This window comes from Aotus nancymaae, unplaced genomic scaffold (assembly GCF_030222135.1).
Source record: "Aotus nancymaae isolate 86718 unplaced genomic scaffold, 86718_ANA_hifiasm-v0.15.2.pri h1tg000076l, whole genome shotgun sequence".
Classification (NCBI taxonomy): Eukaryota; Metazoa; Chordata; class Mammalia; order Primates; family Aotidae; genus Aotus; species Aotus nancymaae.
The window spans coordinates 5,249,342-5,271,896 of record NW_026988491.1 but is presented as its reverse complement, the minus strand read 5'-3'; the positions used below and the strand labels follow the sequence as shown (position 1 = coordinate 5,271,896).

The window sequence follows — 22,555 nt, the reverse complement described above, 5'->3', positions numbered from 1 at the left end:
CTCAGCCTCCCGAGTAGCTGGGATTACAGGCGCGCGCCACCACGCCCAGCTGATTTGTATATTTAGTAGAGACGGGGTTTCACCATGTTAGCTAGGCTGATCTCCAACTTCCGACCTCTAGTGATCTGCCCGCCTCGGCCTCCCAAAGTGCTGGGATTACAGACGTGCGCCACCGCGCCCGGCCTATGGTGCCTGTTTCACCCAGTCTCTCGGTCCCGCTGAGGCACTGGGTCCCTACCTGCTTTGTCTTGCCTTGCGCCCCAGCCCCTCTCCCCTGCCCCTCCATCTCCCCCGTCGGCTTCCCTTGCCAGTCTCTGGTTCTCTACCTCCTGCTGTTTAGTGGGGTCGAGACAGGGAGGACCAGGGAAGAGAGACGTGACTTGGCCCTGGCCACCCCGTGGGTCCGTGGGGCTGCAGCAGAACAAGGGTCTGTCACGAGGCCCCCTAAACATCCCTTGCTCCTGCCCTTGTCGGACTCTGATCGTGTCTCTGCTCCCCCAGGTCACCCTTTCCAACTATCTCCCTGTCTGCCCCGCTGACGCGTCCGCGGCCCGAGCACCCCGCTGGCTGCGAACACCTTCCTCTCTGACTTCCCGCTTACCCGCTGCGACCCAGGTTCCGCCCCTCTCCAGCTCCCTCGGCCGCCGGCGCCTGAGCTCTCCGCGGCCACAAGGGGGCGCGCGCGGCCCAGTCTGGGCGCGGTAGCCGCCGGGCGCCCCCCCGTTCCTCCTGGTGCCCCGCCCCGTCCGGACGCGGCCCCGCCCCTCCCGGCGCCCCGCCCCGTCCGGCCGCGGCCTCGCTCCCTCCGATCCCCCCGCGCCCGGGACCCTCGGCCCCCCTGTTGCGCCAGCCCGCCCGGTCCGGCCATGGGTCCCGCCGCTCGCCCTGCGCTGAGATCGCCGCCGCCGCCTCCGCCTCCGCCGCCGCCCCCGTCGCCGCTGCTGCTGCTGCTGCCCCTGCTGCCGCTGTGGCTGGGCCTGGCGGGGCCCGGGGCCGCGGCGGACGGCAGCGAGCCTGCGGCCGGGGCGGGGCGGGGCGGAGCCCGCGCCGTGCGGGTGGACGTGAGGCTGCCGCGCCAGGACGCTCTGGTCCTGGAGGGCGTCAGGATCGGCCCCGAAGCCGACACGGCGCCCCTGCTAGGCGGTCGCCTGCTGCTGGTGAGCGCTGCTGAGCCATCTGGCCGCATCACTAAACCCCTCTCCCGACCCGCCCTACAGACCCCGCACCCAGAACCGACCTTCATCCTCCACCAAGCGCTGACAGTCCAGCGCCCCTCCCCAGGCTGCCCAGCCCCCAGCATTCAGGTTTCCCAATCCTGAGAGCCAGATGCTCTCCGAACTCTGGCCTTGCATCCAGTGTGACGACCCCGGCTCCCTCCTCCCCTACACCCTGCCTCCCTCTGCTCATGGCCCCTTGCCACGCAGATGGACATCGTGGATGCCGAGCAGGAGGTGCCCGTGGAAGGCTGGATTGCAGTGGCATACGTGGGCAAGGAGCAGGCGGCCCAGTTCCATCAGGAGAATAAGGGCAGTGGCCCGCAGGCCTATCCCAAGGCCCTGGTCCAGCAGGTGCAGGGGAGGTCTATGGGGGAGAGGGGCTGGAGGAAAGGATTCCAAGGCATCCGCTAGAGCCAGGCCCTCTTTAGGTAGGCCCTTAACGAGCTTGCAGAGAAGCCCTGGGCGTGGGTGGGTCAGGGCACCCCAGTTTGAAGAATGGAGTCAGTATGGCCTCCAAGCAGGAAGGTGAGGAGAGACCAGAGAGAGGCTGGGAAGCTTGACCAGCTCTGAGAGTATGGGGTGGGGGAGTTGCTGCTGGTGGCCACTGCGGGGACTCAGGGACTGCCCTGCTAGGACGGGGAAGGCACCGTGCATCTGGAGGGGAGTTAGGAAGGGAGGCTAAGAGCAGCTGGGGCTACAGGTGGTGAGACAGGTGTGCAGGCAGAATATATGCTAGCTTATCACCTTCTGTCCCTCTGCAGATGCGGCGGGCCCTCTTCCTGGGGGCCTCTGCCCTGCTTCTCCTCATCCTGAACCACAACGTGGTCCGAGAGGTAAATCAGACCAGGCCGTGAGGGTAAGCAAGCTGGGGAAAGGGGGACCCAGGCCTGCTGACCTCCCTGTCTCCCTGCAGCTGGACATATCCCAGCTTCTGCTCAGGCCAGTGATCGTCCTCCATTATTCCTCCAATGTCACCAAGCTGCTGGATGCACTGCTGCAGTGAGTTGGCATTTAGACTTCAGAGGACTGGGCCTGGGCACAGAACGCCCCTGGCTTTCCCACGGGCTGAGCGGGGCTTGGGACCAGGGTCTTATCTGTTAGATTTTCTTTTCTTTTCTTTTCTTTTTGAGACAGAGTCTCACTCTGTCTCCCAGGCTAGAGTGCAATGGCACAATCTCTGCTCACTGCAACCTCTGCCTCCCTGATTCACACAATTCTCCTGCCTCAGCCTCCTGATTAGCTGGGATTACAGGTGTTCACCACCATGCCCAGCTAATTTGTTTGTTTGTTTAGTAGAGATGGGGTTTCACTATGTTGGCCAGACTGGTCTCAAACTCCTGACCTTCTCGTGATCTGCCCACCTCAGACTCCCAGAGTGCTGGGATTACAGGTGTGAGGCACCGCGCCCAGCCATTTTTGTTTTTTTTTTGAGACAGTTTCGCTCTTGTTGCCCGAGCTGGAGTGCAATGGCATAGTCTTGGCTCACTGAAACCTCTGCCTCCCAGGTTCAAGTGATTCTCCTGCCTCAGCCTCCCAAGTAGCTGAGGTCACAGGCACCCACCACCACACCCAGCTAATTTTTTGTATTTTTAGTAGAAAGATGTGGTTTCACCATGTTGGCAAGGCTGGTCTCCAACTCCTGACCTCAGGTGATCCACCTGCGTTGGCCTCCCAGAGTGCTGGGATTACAGGTGTGAGCCGCCGTCGCCACCACTGCTGTTGCTGCCCCTGCTGTCACTGTGGCTGGGCCCGGCCTACCTGTTAGCTTTAAGACTGCCCTCTGTGCTGGTAATGGTGGCTCATCCCTGCAGCACTTTGGTAAGCTGAGGCCGGAGTATCGCTCAAGTCCAGGAGTTTGAGACCAGCCTGGGCAACATGGCAAAACTCCGTCTCTACAAAAAATACAAAAATTAGCTGGGCGTGGTGGCACATGCCTGTAGTCCCAGCTAATCAGCAGGCTGAAGTGGGAGGATCACTGAAGCCCAGGAGGCAGAGGATGCAGTGAGCTGTGACTGTGCCACTGCACTCCAGCCTGGGTAACAGAGGGAGACTCTGTCTCAAATTAAAAAAAAAAAAAAAAAGAAAGACTGTCTTCTCCAGGCTGAAAAATGGGTGAGGGGATGGGAAGCAAGTTCCAGAGCCTGGAGCTTGGAGCAAGGAGGTGGCTCTGTGGGCAGAGGGGACTGGCCCCAGCAAGGAGGAAGGTGGACTCCCTGGGCTTGCAGGCTTCCTGGCCTTGCTGGTGTGAAAGCTGGAAAAACCAATAGAGGGAAGAGGGCTGGAGCAAAGTAGAAGGCCTACAGGGGTGACATTCTTAAGTATCCTTTTCCTGCAGAGCTGGGGTGGGTGGATCTGGGCCTTCCAAGAGTCCTTCCATCTGACCCTGGTGACTTTCTCTCCCAGGAGGACCCAGGCCACGGCTGAAATTACCAGCGGAGAGTCCCTGTCCGCCAATATCGAGTGGAAGCTGACCTTGTGGACCACCTGTGGCCTCTCCAAGGATGGCTATGGAGGATGGCAAGACTTGGTCTGCTTGGGAGGCAGTCGTGCGCAGGAGCAGGTGGGCGCTAGCAGATTACAGAGGGCCTAGGGGGAGGCTCATGGGGCCTCATACATCGCCTTGTCTTGCAAATCCTGTAGCCACAGGATTGTGTGGCTTTCTCCCCACCTTGGTGGCAAGGACAGCCTCTCCCAGCCCACAGGAGTGCTGTGAGTGTTGAGACATGGTGAGGTGAGCGCTTAGTGGGGCGCCTGGGCCAGGTCACGTGCAGTCCATGTTAGCTGCTGTCCTCGTGTTCTCCTGCAGCATTGGGAAGCCTTATTCCACTGCCTGTAGAATAAAGTTCAGACCCCTTCACTTGGCTTTCACAGCTCTCTGCATTACTCACTTGCTCTGTTTTTCTAGTCCTGTTTCCTATGCTCTGGCTACCCTGTGCTAGTGACCACACATGCCCTGGCCTTCTGCCACTGGGCCTTGTGTATGCCTAGCTGTAGACGTGGACACCCTTTCTGTCCGTGTCCACATGTCCTAGTCTAGCTAGAACCTTCACAGCTCATCCTGCCACCCTTCTTTGGAAAGCCTCCCTCACACCCCGGCTTGAAGTCCCCTCTCTCCCTCTTCTGTATCACGGCAAGGCGTGGTCAAGCCTTTCCTAGGCTTCTCAGGACAGCCCATCCTGCATGTGATGGGGCACGTCACTTTGTTCCGACAGCCAGGACTGTGTTTTATCGTCTCTGGATTTCCAACACTTGGCATCAGGCCATTCGGGGGTATTCGGTTCACAAGAATTTCTTGAGTCCCTACTTGGCCTGGCAGTCACATCTCGGTCTCATGTGCGGCCTCCAGCAGGTGTTTGGCCAACATGGGCCGTGCAGGGCAGCTTCAAGATGGGCAATCTTGGGATCAAATCCTGGTTCAGAAACCTCAGCTGACTGATCTCAGGCTGGGAGCTTCTCCGCTCTGGCCTCGTGTTCCTTTGCGAACAGGGACGGTACACTGTGAATCCTTGTCATGGGTGGCCCACACAGGCCTCTGGACAGGGCAGGCATTGGCGAGAGGCCCGAGGTGGGGCTGTGCACAGTCTGCAGGTTGCTCTGGCTGCTCCAGAGAGCAGAGCTGAGCAGCCTTGGCCAGGCTACAGGCCGGGGTCAGGGTGGTCCCAACCCAAGTATTGGGTGGTCATAGCAGCTGAGGTGTCTGAAGGGTGGTTGGGGTAGGCATCTCAGTGGCTGGCCTGATGGGCATCAGGCTCTCAGTCCTGACCCCAGGGCCCAGTCACCATCCCTCTAGCCTCTGAGATTCCAGAGCAGTAGCACCCATGTATCAGGAAGGTCTGATGAACAGCAGTTGCACCATCCTGGTTCATGGCAGCCTCGACCTCCTGGGCTCAAGGGACCCTCCCACCTCAGCCCCCAAAGTAGCTGGGACTACAAGCATAGGCCACCATGTCTGGCTAATTTTTATATTTTTTGTAGAGATGGGGTTCCACTTTGTTGCCCAGGCTGGTCTCGAACTCCTGAGCTTGGGCAATCCTCCCACCTTGGCCTCCCAAAGTGCTGGGATAACAGGTGTGAGCCACCATGCCTGGCTAATGAGCAGTCCTTACTGCTCTGATGCCAAACCCCATCCGGCCCTCCATCTTCACCTGGAGCTCTACAAGCTGTGTTCTCTAGGATGCACTGAACCTAGGGCACAAAGTGCTTCCCAGCATGCACTGAGCCTGGGCAGCCTGGGTCTCTGGCCTGCAGCGGAGCTTCAGGCTAGCCATACCTTCAGCCCACCCAGCTGGCTGCTCTGAGGCTTACGCTGTGATGGCCACTCAGTTCTGGCATGGGGCTCAGGGGAGCATCACTTTGTCTCCTGATGGCCAGGGCTGTGTTTGATCATCCCTGGATTTCTAACCCTTGGCATCAAGGGTTTTCTGTCCACAAGTATTTTGAGTCACTTCTCTGCCAGGCAGTGACGCCCCAATCTTCTGGTATACAGCCCCCAGCAGGTGCTGGCCAATGTGGGCTGCTGCAGCCTTGGGCTCATGGGCGCCCAATCTGGAGGGCAGATAGGCTGGAGACATGCTGTCACTCTGCTGGGGTGAGCACTGAGTTGGTGGTGGGCCCAGGACCCTCTTAAGGCATAATAAAGGCACTCAGCCTAGGGCTTGGGGACAACTTCCTAGAACAGGTGGCACTCCCAGCTGCAGCTGGAGGAAAGAAGGGGGCAGGACGGAAAGGGAAGCTGGGGCTCACAGATGCTTTCCAGTGAGGGCCCCCAGAACACCTCCATTCTGAACAGAGGAATGGCTTGTGGCACGAGCAGCACTCAGGCTTGTCTAGAGCAGTGGCCTCTTCACATCAGGTCGTCTCTCAGCCCCTCTTCCCCACATGACAGTAGATGAACTTTGGCATTGGTCAGGGAAGAACACGACGGCAGAGAGCTTTGAAGTGAACGAGCCTATTAGTCACAACACATACACAGACCCTGTGCAGAGGCGCACCTCGGGGGGGGCGTGCCATGTTTTGCTTACTCCGCGGCACCATCTCCTGATCCAGCAGCCACACCGCATCTTGGGCGAGTTGAGTCAAGGTCATTGTGGTTCCCTGAGTCACTCTGAGGCTGCCAGGGCCCCCAAGTTTTAAAGTGTCCTCTCAGTCATGCTTCCTTTCCAAATTCACTCATTCCACAAAGCCGGTGGGAGGCACTGGGCTAGAGTGGTGAGCACATCAGCTGTGGCTGCCTCCCACTGATGGGAGCGCACGGACCAAGGGCAGCTGCAAGGGAACGCTGGGTAGAGCAGGTGTGAGGAGGGCTGGGCAGCACTAGGTTAGGCGGGGACATTCGCCCAGCCATAGAGGTCAGGGAGCTTCTAGAGCAAGTAGAGGCAGTAGCCGAGGAAAGGGGCGAGGTAGAAAAGGATTTTCAAGACAGGAACAGTGTGGAAAGGCACAGACACAGGAGGGAGCTGGCAGCACGGGACATGGAGAAGAGGCAGTTGACGCTCCAGGGAAGGAGCTCAGGCAGGGGAGCTGCGGGGCCTGGTGTGCAGGGGAGAGCCCTCTGGCTGTGGGTGGGAAATGGTGGCAAGGAGGGTATGAGAGACCCCGCCAGGAGAGCAAAGCAACAGGCCTTGGGGGCTGGCTCCCTCCCATACTGGGGGTGTGTGAATATTCAGCCTGGATGGGTGAGTGGGTGATGGCAGGGCCTGAGAAAGTCGACCAGGAGGAAGTGCAGGAGGATGCAGGTGGGAGAGTGAGCGGGTCCCAGGCTGGGTGCTGGGTGCTGGGTTGAGGAGTCTCTGAGGCTACCAGATAGAGGCTTCTGTGAATGTAAAACATCAGGTTTGTTGCCCAGGAGAGCCCTGGGCTGGGAATGGACGTGGCTGTCCTTGGAGCTGGATGGGGAGACGTGTAGGGCAGAATGAGGGCAGCAGCGGTGGACCCTGAGGAGCACATGGGGAGGAATGGAGCCTTCAGAAGAGGAAGCCAGGGACTGCAGGGACACAGCGGCCTTCAGCACCCTTCACCTGCCTGCTCCCTGGTGCTCCTGGGGGAGGATGTTCCTGAGGGAGACATGTGGGGACAGCCCCATGTCCTTGATGACTGCTTCCCTCCGCAGAAGCCCCTGCAGCAGCTGTGGAACGCCATCCTGCTGGTGGCCATGCTCCTATGCACAGGCCTCGTGGTCCAGGCCCAGCGGCAGGCATCGCGGCAGAGCCAGCGGGAGCTCGGAGGCCAGGTGGGAGCCAGCCCCAGGGAGCCCCAGTGCCATGCGCCCCTGGGCCTGTGAGACCGTGCCTGTTCTCTACCCACAGGTGGACCTGTTTAAGCGCCGCGTGGTGCGGAGACTGGCATCCCTCAAGACACGGCGCTGCCGGCTGAGCAGGGCAGCACAGGGCCTCCCGGAGGCGGGTGCTGAGACCTGCGCTGTGTGCCTGGACTACTTCTGCAACAAGCAGGCTAGTGCCCCGGGTAGACACCAGCCATCAGCTCACCTGTGATGCCCCCACCTTACTCCCGAGACCCTGGAACTACCCCTAACGGTCCCTTCTTCCAGTCACCAGGGCTACAGAGCAGAATTTCAGGGTGTGGGGGAAGCCGTGAGGTTTCAGTTCCCCAGCTGAGGCGAGGGGCATGGGACCAGGCACCCCCACGTGGAGTCCTGCTTCGATGGCCTGAGCCCTTCCTCCCCAACCTCTGTAGTGGCTCCGAGTGCTGCCCTGTAAGCACGAGTTTCACCGAGACTGTGTGGACCCCTGGCTGATGCTGCAGCAGACCTGCCCACTGTGCAAATTCAACGTCCTGGGTGAGCACCAGGGGCGCGGGCCCTTGGCCTACTCCACCTGCTCCTCACCTGATGCCTCCCTCCCTGTTCTTCTTCCCCTCCCCTGCAGGGAACCGCTACTCCGACAATTAGCTGCGCAGCCGGACTCTGCACGTGGGGACAGACCCTTCCTGTCTGCACCTCAGTCCTCAGCCTGGGCTCCCAGGACAGGGCAGGATGGGACAGCAGGACGGACAGGATAGCAAGCCCAGTGGGTGGAAGGCTGAGGGCCCCACCATGTCCACACTGGGAAGGAGGGCCCCACAGCTTCAGACTGAGGATCTAGGGCCGGGATCTGTCAGTCAAGGAAGAGAGGTCACTTTGGGACTTTCCCTGTAATCCTGGGATGCGAGTCTGCCCTCCTCACAGGCAGCTCCCAGGTCAATAGGAAAAGAGAATATGGGGCCAGTGCGGCTGTCCCCAGGGTTCTGGGAGGTCCCTGTGGCCTCTCAGGGAATCCCTGGGGGCTGAGACTGCAGTGGCCAGGCTGTGTGCTTATTTATTGGGGGGGTGGGTTGAGGGAAGAGCTATCTGGCCTTGGGGTACCCTGGCCTGACCATCTTCTGGGATATGTCTTGGTCAAGGCTGTCTGCCTGTTGCCCTTGGTCCTTGGGTACCGGGAGCCATGGGTCCTGCTGCCTGTCCAGCCTGGCTCCCTTCCTGGGCCTAGCTAGGACCAGAGGCCTTAGAAACCATCCTGTCCTGGACTCCTTAGCTGCAGCTTTGTGCTGCTGACCGGGACACTCAACTCACAGAACCAATGTGGTGCATCAACTGGGGCATCCTTTTTTTTTTTTTTTTTTAAGAGTTGGGGTAGGGAATGTTTAATAGTAAAATAAACATGGCTATATTTTAACATAAGATGTAAAATGTGTATGGGTGTTTTAAGATTTAAAAAGTCACCTTAGGTTCTACTGCCTGTGGTAGATGGAATTCTAAGATGGCCCCCAAGATTCCCACTGCCACCCACCGTGAACATGCCCTGTATTAATATCTCTGCAACTGTGACTCTAAGGGATTTTATGCTCATGGTTGGGTTATGTGGTACGGCAAGTTGACCTGAAGAAAGGGAAAGTATTGTGTGGGCCTTGGCCTAACCACATGAGCCCATTAAAAGTCGTTTTCTGCTGGTACAAGAGGAGGAAGTCAGGGATTTAAAGCATGTGGGGGATTCGGTACCTGAGAAATTAACTGTTGCTGACTTGAAGATGGAGGGAGCCCCATGGCAAGGAAAGTGGGCGGCCTCTAGGAGGTGAGAGAGGAACTGGCTTACAGCAGCCAGTGAGGAGATGGGGACCTCAGTCCCGTGGCCACAAGGATCGGAATTCTGCCACCAAGTGGAATGATCTTGGAAGTGGATTCTTCCCCAGAGCCAGCAGAAAGGAACACAGCCTGGTAGATGCCTTGATTTCAACCTTCTGGGACCCTTAGCAGAAAACCCGGCCACACAGAACCTAGACTTCCAACCACCAGAACTGGGAGCTAATGAGTACACAGGTATGGAATTGGTGGCAGCCTGAGAGAGTTGCTCAGCTGTGAGGTCGTTCCCCTGGACTTGGCCACAGGCCTCCTGGCCCAGGGTGCTGAGGGCTGGTGCTCCCCTGTGAAGGGGGCGCCTGGGCCCCTCAGAAGCAGGAAATTAGGCTGACCATGGCCCTTCTTGACCCTTCTCTGTGAACTGAGGTGCTCTGACAGCCTCTTCACCAAAGAAAAATGCTTCAGGCACCTGGGAGTGTGTACCCTGAGAAGGCCTCAGCAAGTTTTTGGAGACCGTCCTTCACAGGCAAGTGGCTTAGGGCAGACTGGTGGCTTCATGAGGAAAACTGGAGGCCCGGATGCTTGGCTGCATGGCATCCTGGGCTGGGGAGGGGGGCAAGGGACAGGCATGGGACAGCCAGGGCTGGCAGGATGTTCTCTGCTTGAGGGAGGCCTTGCCCTGCCTTCAGTGGCCTCCTGGGGCTCTGACCTCCAGGAGTTAGAGAAACCTTCATGATGGTCACCATTTCCTAAAGGAGAGGAGTTCCTTAGTGAAAGGAGGCTGACCTCTTGGGTCCTTAATGTGCCCAGCGCAGGTCCAGAGCCAGGGTGGGAGGCTGAAGGCATCGCTCCCCTCTGCCTGCCTCAGAAGTCCTCAATGGCCCTTCCTCTGTCCACCCTCATCTGACACCCATCTGAGTCAGTGCAAGACACTGAGCCCAGGTTCACCCCTGGGCCCTTGCTCTGGGGACAGAAAGACGGCCCTTCACCTGGCCCAGGTCCTAGGAGCTTCCTCTGCCCTGGGTGTACTCTCCTATCCCACAGTCTCTGTCAGGAGGGAAGCAGGAAGGCCCTGTTTACTGAGGGCCAATAGGGCCAGGACTCTGCTGGCTGATGACCTACATGGCTGGGGACTCAGTGGCCCCTGCCCAGGACAGGAAAGGAGACTCTTTCCCCAGCTCAGCCATACTGTGAGGCCAAGATTGCTGTGGGCCAATGGCTGGGCCTTTATTACAGTGGGTGGGCTGCCAGCCACCTGCCATCCAGCCCCAGCCCTACCACAGGCTACATGGGCCGCTCCTGGGGCTGGTGTGCAAAGCCAGCCTGGCCCCAGCCAGGTGACAGTCTCCTCTTCAGCCTGACCAAGGCCCTGATAGGGCTCTGGGTGGAGGTGGCCGAGTGGGTCACATCCTCCAGCAAGGACTTGCTGGGCTGGCTGCAGGGCTGCCGAGGTGGGGATGTGCGGGGCTGCCGAGGTGGAGACGTGCGGGGCTGCCGAGGTGGAGAAGTGCAGGGCTGCTGAGGTGGAGAGGTGCGGGGCTGCTGAGGTGGAGAGGTGCGGGGCTGGCCGGGCAGGGTCCTGCCCATCCTGCTGCCAGGAAGGTGCTGTCTGCCCAGGGGCCTGAAGGAAAACCAGATCCAAGATCCTCTGTGAGTGCAGGGGATCTCCACCTCCCTGCCCTGCCTCTGGTAAAGCCTCACTCACCCTGGGGATGTGCTCTGGGTCTGGACTGGCGGTGTTGCTCCCTGGGTTCCCTTGCTGGAAGGGGACCAGAGCTGGTCCTGTGAGATCAGCTACAAAAAAAAAAAAAAAAAAAAAAAGGCCGGTCTTAGAAGGGCCCAGGAGTCCCCTTCCCACTGTACAGAGGGTGTTGTAATCAGGGATGAGGAGGGAAGGCCTGAACGCATATCCACGAGCCCTTCCACCTGGGGCGGGGCCTAGGAAGCCTTCCAGGGCCTATTCTCAGCTGCAAAACCTCAGGCAGACAGCAAGTGTGGGGAGGTTTCTTTCCGGCATGGCTTTTGTTTTTTTTTTGTAGAAACAGGGTCTCACTATGTTGTCCAGGCAGGTCTCAAACTCCTGGGCTCAAGTGATCTGCCTGCCTTGGCCTCTCAAATCGTTGGGATTACAGGCATGAGCCGCCACGCCTGGCCTGACAAGGCTTCTTGTTGCACTTAAAGGCATGAAGGGCTATAGAGGATATGGGACTGGAAGGCACTGGATCCTAAACATCCTCACACCTTCTGGAAATGTGAAAAATGTTTCACAAAAGCACAGCCTAAGGCCTCATGCAATGAGGTGGGCTCCCATAAGTTCCTGGGGCAGAGTCTGAAGACCTCTGCTGGGTAGGGGCTTCCTCCTGGTCCCCAAGGGCCCGCCCTCTCAGGCCTACCTTGAGGCCACCCTGCTGGGCCACTTCCCGGATTTTGGACAGCATTGATTGGAGCCGCCCGTTCTCCTCCTGTAGGACCCGGATGCGGATGTCGTTGGCCTGCACTTGCCTCTCCATGTGATCTGTGACGTTGCCAGAGTCTGTGGGACATGTTATCTGGGACTCCACCCTGCTCGATCTGCCTCCTGTGTCCAGCGGGACAGGACCTTAGGAGGGAGGCACACCAGCTTGGGTGGGTGGCCCGGCACCTGGCCCAAGGGAGCTATTAGTACACCAGGCCTCCCATCTCACCTTCCTTTTCCTGAGGCCTTGTTCCCACCTCCCTGTCCCCCCACCTGCTGGGAAGATGACTATAATATAAAATTTGAGAGCTGGGTGGGGCCTAGAGCTCTCAAAAGACTTAGCAAGTAAGTAGGAAAGTGAATCTCTTCCTAGGCCCCATTTTGGACAGGCCAGAGACAAAGTGAGCTGTCCAAGGTCACAGCCAGCTCAAGGGTGTGAATGGCAGGAATTCGGCAAGGCTGCTCTCTCCCCTGTTTTGTGATGGATGCTTCCTTCTGGCTCCATGAGCCTGGGAGAACTGCTGCCCCTTCTGGTTCAGTTTCCTGCTTTGTAAAAAGGGGCTATGACCTGCCTCACAGGGCGGTTGAGAAGGGGACAGAAGGGCCTGGATGACATCTCATGGGCAGCTAAATTGCAGCAGATCTTCCTGCCAGCTCTGTGAATGGATTCACCCCAGCACTTTAGGGGGCTGGAGGGGCTGGGAGAACCCAGGTCACCTGATATCCAATCCCGTGCCAAGATGGGTACCTAGCACTCCTGTGCCATAGGGTCCAGGACAGCAGGCAGCTGGGGGCTGTCATTGGAACTAGTCCCATGGTGTGGTTTGGGGACCCATTCCAAGGACCAAGAAGGGAGACACAGACAAGTTGAGCAAGGACTAGCATGTGACGTGGTAAAGAGCATGGGCTGCAGGGACAACCAGACCTGTGTCTGGATTTGGCTGTTGTGACTAGAGGCAGTCACATCACTGTTGGGCTTTCACGTACCTGTCTGCACAGAGTGGATAATGCATGAAGCACTTGCATGCTGTGGTGGGTCCACAGAGGCTGCACTGCTGGCCGCCCGGCTTTACCACCCTCACTACAGGCTGGGGAGCTGCAGACCCCAGTGTCCTGCCCACATGAGCCCCGGCATGCCCTTGGCACCATCCCCAGTCCCCTACCATGGATCTGGGTCTCGGTGGGCTGGTGCAGGTCTGGGAAGGCCACCAGCAGCCGCTCCCGCTCCCTCAGCTCTACCAGCTCCCGCTCTAGCTCCAGGATGGTCAGCCGCAAGTCTGTAGTCACCTGCTCCAGGCCTTGCTTCTCTCTCTGCAGGCTCTGCAGCAGCTCCTGGGGCAGGGGAGGCTCAGGCCTGGCTCCTGAGTGAGCCACATGGCACTCAGCACCCCTGGGGCACCGTCCCTACCCCCAAGACAGGCCTGCCAGCACTCAGCTGGCCAGAGGTTTTTCTGGCAAAAGGGAAGACACCCACCCTCACCTGCTGGGCCCGGAGCTGGCACTGCCTCTGCTCTCGCTCGCTCTGCAGCTGCTCTTCCACACAGGCCCGCTGGGCCTCAGCCTCGTCCAGGCTGCCCCGCAGCTCCTCACGCTCCTGGTCCAAGCTGTCCAGCTGCTTTAGCAGGGCTCGCTGCTTGGCCTGCAGGGACTAAGCAGGAATGGACAAGCAGGGAGGCTGTGAGACCCACGGGGTAGGCCCAGCCACATGGAACTAAGGAGGCTACAGCATCTACTACCCCCATCCCTGCTCCCTCATGTGTGTCTAGGGAACGCTGGTCACACGTGTGGAAGGGCAGGGGTCGGGGGAAGCCAGCAGCAGACAGATGCACATCTGGTCAAGGCCAAGACCCCCAGCTTACAGACCCCGGCCCTTGGAACACAGTTGGCTGGCTCTGGGGGTCTCACCCCCACTTCCTTCCAGTCACACGTAGACCCCACTTGGAGAGGAATTCTGGGAACTAAGTTTTTCTTCGCCTTGGGTCTCCAGTGTCACATCATCCCCCACCACTGAAGCCCACACTTCCTAATCCCCACTGAATGGAAAGCAGGAAGAACTAACGCCAGTCTGCTCGGAGCCCTGGCTCCACCTCTTGCTAGCTGTGTGGCCTTGGGCAACTTCCTTAACCTCAGTAAGGCCGAGTTTCCTCATTCGTAAAATGAGGGTGACAAGAATATCTGCCTCCTGCTGTAGCAAGGAGTAAGCATCAGAGGCTGTGGAGCCGGAAGCCAGTGGCTGGGTCACAGCAGACACCTGATACATGGCGGCTGTGACGGTTTGCAGAGCACATAGAGCTTCCCCTATCCTGGGCCCATGCCTGACCCTGGGGACTCTCAACTGAACTCCCTGGCTCTTGCTGAGCTTCTGAGGGTAGCCCAGCCAGGGAGGCCCCAGATCTGCCCGCTTCATTGGGCAACAGGTCACCTATTCCCTCAACCACACTTCTGAGGACTCCTGCAAGGCCCCACTGCCCAGAACACACCTGTGCCTGGGGCCCTCGCTCACTCTCTGACTGTCCTATCCTTCTGCCGGCTGATGGCTGATGTGGCCATGCCCCCCTGCACCCCTTAGCCATCTGGCAGGAGAGTGTGGCACATCTGCTCATCTTTACCTGTGGGGCACTCCTCCAGAGTGAGGCCTCATTAGGGATTATCTGTCCCTAGGTCACTGTTCCCCAGTGCCTGACTCAGGGCAGACTCTCTGTGAGGGTGAGTCAACCCCACACCTGGAGGTATCTCAGGGAGCAGGTACCCAAACAGATGAGCCCCCATTCCCTGCCAGCACAGCCCTCTCTCCCTGCAGCCTACGTTGTGGGTTCCCAGGCTGGCAAGGGCCCTGGCCTCACCTCCTGGTGGCGGACCATGCTGTCGACACGGGCCTTCTCCTTGTCCAGCTCCTTGCTGGCCCAGCAGATCTGCTGGCTGGCGCCCTCCAGCCGCCCCACCAGCAGCTGCACCTGCTCCTCCAGCTGCTGCACCTGCTCCTCCAGTTGCTGCACCTGCCTCTCCGCTGCCGCCCTGCACTTGCCTTCCTCCTGCAGCTGCTGGGCCTTTGCCTCTGCAGCATTGAGCAGGTGTGGGATGGGGTAGGGCAGGGGAGTGCTGTACTACCTCAGACCCAGGACGGGACCCAAGCGGGAGATCACATCTCTGGGCCTCAGAGTCCTCAGCCACAAAATGGGCTCTAGACCCTGCCTGAGGTGGGTCTGGAAAACAGAAGGTACTTTCTGGGTGGGAGGCGGCACCCCAGCTTAGCCACTGCCCAGCGGTGTGGTTGGCCAGGCCCACCCTCCTGTGGCTGGTTCCCTTCATCTTTGCCCTGGATGCTCAGGGGACAGAGACAGACGATGCTCATCCAGCCACACTACTAGCTTGAGATGTGGCATGGGGGCCTACAACGGGGCTCCTTACCCACAGCCTGCGTGGACTCCCGCTGCTGTTTCAGTTCCCTCTCCAAGGTGGCCATCTTTGTCTTTAGGTCACTTGTTTCTATGGCAGCCAAGAGAGAGGCCCTTCAGAGGGTCCCATGGGCCTGGTCAGTGACCTTCATGCCCAGTATGCTCTGGGCAGTGGAGGCAGCCCACTGCCTGCAGAGGAGCTGCCTGTGGTTGTGGGAGGAGCTCTGGGGAGTTGGTGGAGGGGGCTGGGCCCTCGTCCACCCTGCTTCTCATGGGCTGGCTGCCATGTGTCTACACCTCTCTGGGCCTTGGTGTCATTCATGGAGGCAACCGTGAGGCTCAGAAAGGGCAAATCCCTCAGGCCTCACATCAGTGGGCACTGGCCAACTTCTGGTGCCAGGAACTGAGTCTCTGATGGCTTTTACCAAAACCAGAGAGGCTGCTCTGCTTGGCTGGAACTGCCAGGGGAATAACTCTCTGGAAGTAGCCCTCAATGATTGACAGTGCAAGTGGATACGCATGCCAGCTCCCTCCCCAACTGAGGGACGAGTCTGGGCAAGCCTCCTAGCCCGGCTCCTGGTGGCCCCAGCAGGACTGAGCTCACAGTGTCACCGCCGGATGAACACACCCTTCCTTGCTGCCCTCCCTTCCCTGCCTCTTGCCTGTGCCCCAGCCTGGGTTTCCTCCACACAAACCACTTGCCCTGGAAGCCCTGTCTCATGCACCCATGTGAAGGCTGTGGCAGAGCTCCTGGGCACCAGGCGTCCAGCCTCCGGGGCACAGACCTGTGAGCAGCTGCTGCTTGTCATGCTCCCACTCAGCCAGGTACTGCTCATTCTCCTCTGCCTGTCGCCGCCGCTCCCCCTGTTCCTGTTTCAGTGCCTGCTCCAGCTTGCACGCCTGCTTCCTCAGGCCATCCTTCTGCTCCTCAGCCTCTGCCAGCTGGGCCCTGAGGGCCTCCACATGCTTACTGAGGCGCATCAGGTCTTTTCTTTGCTCTGCTGCCCAGCGGCCCACCGTGGCAGCTGGCAGTGGCCTGAGTCCCATGCTGTCCTGCACCAGTTGCTGGAACTGGCCTAAGGATGAGGGTAAGTTCTGGCTCTGACACAGGCTGATGACCACCTTGCCTACCTTCCACAGGCTTCCCTGGACGCTGGCACACGCGTCACAGGGCACCAGGGCCGTCTCAATGGTCTGGGAGTAAACACTCGTGGTGTTCTTGGAGGCTGTGGCTGAACACTGCAGGGAGGCTCTGACGGGGATGCTCTCTGGGTCTTGGCAGGTCTGGGGCAAGCCTGGCATTGGGGAGGAGGGCTTGAACTTGGCAGTCAGACATTCAGGGCTCCTGGCTGGCTCATCCTTGGCGGTGGGCTTGGAGGTAGGAGTCTCCCTTTGGTTTGCCCCTTTCTGTGTTCAGAATAAAAGGGAAAGCAGGTGAGAGAAAGTGGAGAGGGAGGTGACTGGTTCCCTGGGATGTTCTGTGACAGTGTGACAGCCTTACATGACACTCAGACCCTCAGACGTTTTCTGACAACAATGTAAATAAGAGAGAACTTTCTCCCTCTTTTCTTTTGACTCAACTTACCACACCCAGGCCTCCTCTCTGTGGCCCATACCCCAAGCTCTGGGCTCGATCTGATTGTATGCATGGTATTGGGAGGGCGATGGTGACGGTCGCAGCTGCTGGTTACTGGGCTCTTGCTTAGTGGACGTGCCTGCTCTCATGTCATCATAACCACTCTCAGTTTTAGTTTCTTCCCCATCATGGTGACAGTGGCCCTTCCCCAGTGGGTGCCTGTGTGGATTATGGGATAGCCCGTAACAAATGGGGCTCACATGACCTCCGCTGTCTGAACCTCAGATGAAGAAACTGAGGTTCAGAGGAGGCAGGATTTTTCCAAAGTCCCACAGGGATGTCAGAGCCAGAGAGCAAGGCATGACCACCCAAGGCCTGCATTCTTAACTGCCACACTGTGTGGGCCTTGATTGGGAGGGCGGTGGAGGCCAGTGAAGGCTGCGGTGCACACGGTGGTAGGCTAGGAAGCCAGAGTGGGGGCGAGGTATGAAGGCCCCACAGTGGGGAGACAGAGGCTAGGACCCACCTGTGGGAGCACCTGCTGGTGGAGCATGCCCAGCCTCAGCAGGCTGTCCCAGAAGCGCCGCACCGTGAGCCCCACGGACATGCAGGGTCCTGCAGCCCGGGCGAGGGGCATCATCTGCTCTGAGCCAAGGTTCTCCAAGTAGCTCATGCAGCTTTGAAGCAGTAGCAGGAGCCTGCGGGCAGAGATGCTAGATTGCTGGGGCCCTGGCTGGTGCCAATGTACCCTCAGACCATACAACTGCAGCTCTGGCTCTGGGGAACTGGCCCAGGCATCAGGGACTTGGAGAGTCTCAGAATATGCTCTGCTGGGCCAGCTTCAAACCTAACCCAGGAGCTGCTTCCTCCAGGAAGTCATCCCTGGCCATAATCTCTGCTTGGGAGCTTCTGCTGGGTCTCCTGGGTAGCACTTCTGCCTCACTCTTCTCCACTGGACCAGGGCTCTCTGTGAAGCTGAGCCTGGCCTTGCCTCAGTTGTATCCTGAGTCCTTGAAAAGTGCTGGGTGAACGGCTGCCCCGCATCTGGTGACCCAGAGCCTCCATTTGACAGATGACAGAGCTGAGACCAGGAGAGGGGAGGAGCTTGCTCACAGCCATAGGTTGATAAGGCAGAGTGGGGTGTATGCACAGTCTCCTGAGGCCAGTCAAGGGCTTCTGCAGAGCGAGCTGCTTCTGTGACAGTGGAGACAGCTAGGTCTGTGTCCTAACCTCTAAGTTCAAAATTAAGAGTCAGGCATGAATTATAAGAAAACGCAATATTATAATAAAAAGCTAAGTTTGCATTTGCATGGGAACCGAGCTATTTTAAAGAAGTATTATGTTGACAACACACAACAGGAAGATGAGTGAAATTAGCTTGTTGCAGGTGCAGCGGGGTCATCCCAAACCCTGTGGGGCCTTGTGTAGAGAGGGCCTGGGGGAGGAGGTGCCAACCACCTCCAGGCCCTGCCCCTCTCTGGCCAATGTGTCCTCCTCTACAAACATGGACAACAGCACTTGCCACGGTGCCAGGCAACACCGGGGAACGGGGAAGCACCTGAAAAGAGGACACATCATGACCCTGACAGAGCAATCTGTCTGCCCAGACCGACTGACCCTAGCAGTGGGAGACTGCGGTGCTGCTGTATGCAGCCTTAGCAGTGATCCCATCCCTGCCATGAACTGAGCAGCTCAGTGCTACACCATGTGGTAGAGGCCAGGGCCCCAGACTCCAGGTTCACAGGCTGGTCTAGGTCTCACCCAGCAGCCTCTGCCAGGAGTTATTTATACACACAGGAGCCCAGAGGAGACTTTAACTCAGGCAGAGGTAGGCAGAGGGGTCAGGCAGGGCAGAGGGCATGTCAGCAACAGCTTCACAGAGAAAGGGGTGGGTAAACCTAGCCATGACAGATGGGCAGGGCATTCCTAGCAGAGGGACAGTGTAATGCATAAAGTCATGGAGGAAAGGAGGTGTGTTCTGTGCTCATCATTCAGGCACTCAGAGGTTACAGATGGTACTTTTGTACCAAGGGCTCCTCCAGGCCTCAGAGTGGCTTCTCTGTCCCTGAGCAGGTCATCCTGAAACCACTGAAGACTGAAGTCCCTCTCACATTCTCTGTCACCTGTCTGGCCTTCATGGCTTTAAGGTTGGTTTTATGTTGGGTTTTTTTATTTTTTATTTTTATTTTTTGAGACAGAGTCTTGCTTTGTTGCCCAGGCTGGAGTGCAATGGCGCGATCTCGGCTCACCGCAACCTCCGTCTCCTGGGTTCAAGCAATTCTCCTGCCTCAGCCTCCTGAGTAGCTGGGACTACAGGCATGTACCACCATGCCTGGCTCATTTTTATATTTTTAGTAGCTTCCCAAGTGGCTGGGACAACAGGCACACATTGGCTGGGCACAGTGGTTCACGCCTGTAATCCCAGCACTCTGGGAGGCCAAGGTGGGTGGATCACCTGAGGTCAGGAGTTCAAGACCAGCCTGGTCAACATGGTGTAACCCTGTTACTACTAAAAATACAAAAAATTAGCCAGGAGTGGTGGCAGGCACCTGTAATCCCAACTACTGGGGAGGCTGAGGCAGGAAAATCTCTTGAACCCAGGGGGCAAAGGTTGCAGTGAGCCAAGTTCGTGCCACTGCACTCTAGCCTGGGCAACAAGAGTAAAACTCTGTCTCAAAAAAAAAAAAAAAAAAAAAAAAGGCATGCACCAACACACCCAGCTAATTTTAAAAATATTTTTGTAGTGATGGGGTCTCCCTTTGTTGCCCAGGCTAGCCTCGAACTCTCAAATGATCCTCCCAATCAGCCTCCTAAAAATGCTGGGATTACAGGTGTTGGCCACCATGCCCAACACACCATGTCATTTTTTTTGTTTGTTGTGTTTTTTTTTGAGACAGAATCTTACTCCATTACCCAGGCTGGAGTGCACTGGTGTGATAGCTCACTGAAACCTCTGCCTCCCATGTTCAAGTGATTCTCATGCCTCAGCCTCCTGAGTAGCTGGAATTACAGGCACGCACCACCATGCCCAGCTAATTTTTGTATTTTTAGTAGAGACAAGGTTTCACTATGTTGGCCAGGGTGATCTTGAACTCCTGACCTCAAGTGATCTGGCTGCCTTGGCCTCCCAAAGGGCTGACATTACAGGCATGAGCCACCGTGCCCGGCCAACCATGTTAACTTTAGAAGTGATGGGGCTGCAGGAGAATCCACAAGGCTCTTCCCAGAGGATTATGATTTGGAAAAACGCATCCTGTGTCTGGCCTTGTGATATGCAGAGGGAACAGCACAACCCACAGGACAACAGGAAAGAGAGCCTGGGATGGAAACTCTGAGAAGCAACTATGGTGTCCCGGACACAGAAACCCTGAGGAGGCAGCTGGGAGTGGCTGAGAGGCCCAGGTCAGAGAGACCAATGGAGTAGAAATCAACTGCCTCAGGTGGACAGGCTAGGCTAGCCTAACACGGCATAGCACAGCACACAACACAAGACACAGGATAAAAGGTGAGACCACTTTGAAAGTCCGAAGCCGATGTGGCTCCGACAGGTACTCAATGGTGACTGTGTTACCAACATCACCCCTGCCTCTGGAGGGGCTTCCGCAGCTGCCACTGGTTTCAGGGGCAGGTACCGGCATCCTGAGATGACCAGGTTTGGTCAAGGCCCTCACCTGTCGATGACCAGCTCTAGCAGCACAGCATGGGACAGCTGTGTGAACTCGGGGTCACCCGGAACATGGTCATAGTGCTCCAGCAGGGCCACCATGTCAAGGTCACAGGCCACACGATCAGGGAACTTCCAGGAGGGGAAGCGCACGGGCCCAGCGTGGGAGAAGACGTCTACGATGGCACCCTGCAGGTCGGTGAGGTCCTTGCGCAGGCTGTCCATGCAGGCCTGGCTGCCCAGCAGGTGCGCCATCCTCACAGCTCCTAGGGCGAGCAGAGAGGAGCCCTGCCAGCCAGAGCCATGTGGCTGCTGCTGGAGGAAACTCCCTGAAACCCTGGGTAAGCTGAAAGTCTACCCCAGACCCTGGGAGAAGTCTGTTTCCCAGCCCCAGGTGACAAGGCCTTTCGGACCTGGTTCTGAGTGGCCTCACCAGCTTCTCAGTCCCCCTACCCCGAGCACATACTGCAGAGTCCATCACTCCACAAGTCCTTCCTGAGGGCTTATATATGTCAGGTCCCGTGCTAAAGGCTGGGTGCATTCAGCTATGGACAAGAATATGCCTGCTGTCCTTTCCTCCCAGAGTGAATCCTGGAACAGGGCACACACAACGAAATAGAGAGTTACAGCTACAGCGTGATGGGGAGTGTTGGGCCACACCAGGCCACTGTTATCTCCTGCCTAGACCACTGCAGCAGGTTCCAGCTGGGTCAGAGGCCTACCCTCTCCAATCTGAAAACCTTCAGCTCCAGAGACCTGGACTAAACTCTACTGGATCACGTCATGCTGGCCACAATGCCTCAGTACTCCCTGTGGCCTGCGGAAGAAAAGCCACCTCCAGACACCTGCCTGCCTCCAGCCTGAGCAGAGGGTGTTCTTCAATAGTGCTGGCTTTGACTGAAGAACCTACTGTGTACCACTTCCCTCAATCTCCCTCATTTCTACAGAGGAGGAAACTGAGGCTCTGAAAAGTTAGGGAGCTTGCCCGAGGTCACTCAGAAAGCTGAGATTCTGAGTCCACAATCTCTGCTCTGTCCTCAGGCCATGCTACTTCCAAAGTAGCAGTGTCCAGGAGAAATATAACACAAGCCACACATGGGATTTTAGGTATTTCTATTAGCCACTGATGGGCTACAGGAAATGGTACCCCAAAATATGGCACCTTGGAAATGCAAAAAACTGCAGAAGCAGGAAGGCCACTCTCATCTTCCCCTCATCCTGCTTCCCTAAAGCAGGCCACCAGGAAGGTCAGTCTGTGACCTCTCCCTTCCTTCTCCCCTGAAGACCCTCATGTGACAGGTGTCCTGCCCTATACCCAGATGGGAAGAAATGTCATACAGGGATACCAAGAAGAATCTGAGAAAACAGCCCTTGCTAAATCCATTTCCTCCCTCATTTATTACTATCAGATCGTATCTTTTCTTTTTTTACTTTGAGACAGAGTCTCACACCGTCACCCAGGCTGGAATGCAGTGGTGCAATCTCAGCTCACTGCAATCTCCACCTCCTGGGTTTAAGTAATTCTCCTGTTTGGCTCACTATAACCTCTGCCTCCTGGGTTCAAGCAATTCTCTTGTCAGACTACTCCTGTAGTCCCAAGTAGCTGGGACTACAGGTACACACCACCACGGCCAGCTAATTTTTGTATTTTTAGTAGAGACGGGGTTTCACCATATTGGCCAAGCTGGTCTCCAACTCCTGACCTCAGATGTTGAATTGGCCTCCCAAAGTGCTGGGATTACAGGCGTGAGCCACCGTACCTGGCCAGATCATACCTTTTGGTCCACCAATCATAATTCTGAATGACTATCCATGAAAACACAGATCTCCAGGCCAGGCGCGGTCGCTCACGCCTGTAATCCCAGCACAGGATGAGACAGGAGGATCACTAGGTCAGGGGTTCAAGACCAGCCTGGCCAACATGGTGAAACCTCGTCTCTACTAAAAATACAAAAATTAGCTGGGCATGGTGGTGCACGCCTGTAATCCCAGCTACTCAGCAGGCTGAGGCTGAAGAATTGCTTGAACCAGGACCCGGGAAGCGGAGGTTACAGTGAGCCGATCGCACCACTATACTGCAGCATGGGGTACAGAGCAAGACTCTGTCTCAAAAAAACAAAACAAAACAAAAACCCAAAAAACACAGATCTCCTTGTTTCTTTGGGTTTTCATTTCTG

The 22,555-nt window shown here is 57.5% G+C and overlaps 2 protein-coding genes across 2 annotated transcripts; one reads left to right on the top strand and one right to left on the bottom strand.

The window, feature by feature from the left end:
* Positions 1 to 769: 769 nt before the first annotated feature.
* Positions 770 to 8,892, top strand: RNF215 (ring finger protein 215). Its single transcript, XM_012465002.3, has 9 exons — positions 770 to 1,157; positions 1,425 to 1,568; positions 1,979 to 2,050; positions 2,131 to 2,216; positions 3,621 to 3,777; positions 7,327 to 7,446; positions 7,523 to 7,666; positions 7,911 to 8,013; positions 8,102 to 8,892. Exons 1-9 carry the CDS (start codon positions 867 to 869, stop codon positions 8,122 to 8,124), a joined length of 1,140 nt encoding a protein of 379 aa, XP_012320425.3. The 5' UTR covers positions 770 to 866; the 3' UTR covers positions 8,125 to 8,892.
* A 1,658-nt stretch (positions 8,893 to 10,550) lies between these two features.
* Positions 10,551 to 22,152, bottom strand: CCDC157 (coiled-coil domain containing 157). The gene is made up of 10 exons (XM_012464999.2): positions 20,386 to 22,152; positions 17,241 to 17,412; positions 15,924 to 16,545; positions 15,152 to 15,229; positions 14,587 to 14,798; positions 13,224 to 13,391; positions 12,907 to 13,075; positions 11,682 to 11,887; positions 10,994 to 11,082; positions 10,551 to 10,909 (listed from the first exon to the last, which is right to left on the bottom strand). Exons 1-10 carry the CDS (start codon positions 20,631 to 20,633, stop codon positions 10,573 to 10,575), a joined length of 2,301 nt encoding a protein of 766 aa, XP_012320422.2. The 5' UTR covers positions 20,634 to 22,152; the 3' UTR covers positions 10,551 to 10,572.
* Positions 22,153 to 22,555: the final 403 nt, after the last annotated feature.

Bases quoted from the DNA above. Each gene is read 5' to 3' on its own strand.
- RNF215 (XM_012465002.3), top strand. From the start codon at position 867: ATGGGTCCCGCCGCTCGCCCTGCGCTGAGATCGCCGCCGCCGCCTCCG. The intron at 3,778-7,326 runs GTGGGCGCTAGC...TTCCCTCCGCAG, and splicing joins GCAGTCGTGCGCAGGAGCAG to AAGCCCCTGCAGCAGCTGTG. The intron at 7,667-7,910 runs GCTAGTGCCCCG...CAACCTCTGTAG, and splicing joins ACTACTTCTGCAACAAGCAG to TGGCTCCGAGTGCTGCCCTG.
- CCDC157 (XM_012464999.2), bottom strand. From the start codon at position 20,633: ATGGCGCACCTGCTGGGCAGCCAGGCCTGCATGGACAGCCTGCGCAAG. The intron at 13,392-14,586 runs GTGAGGCCAGGG...ATTCCTGCTTAG, and splicing joins GCATGGTCCGCCACCAGGAG to TCCCTGCAGGCCAAGCAGCG. The intron at 10,910-10,993 runs GTGAGTGAGGCT...GTTTTCCTTCAG, and splicing joins ACCCAGAGCACATCCCCAGG to GCCCCTGGGCAGACAGCACC.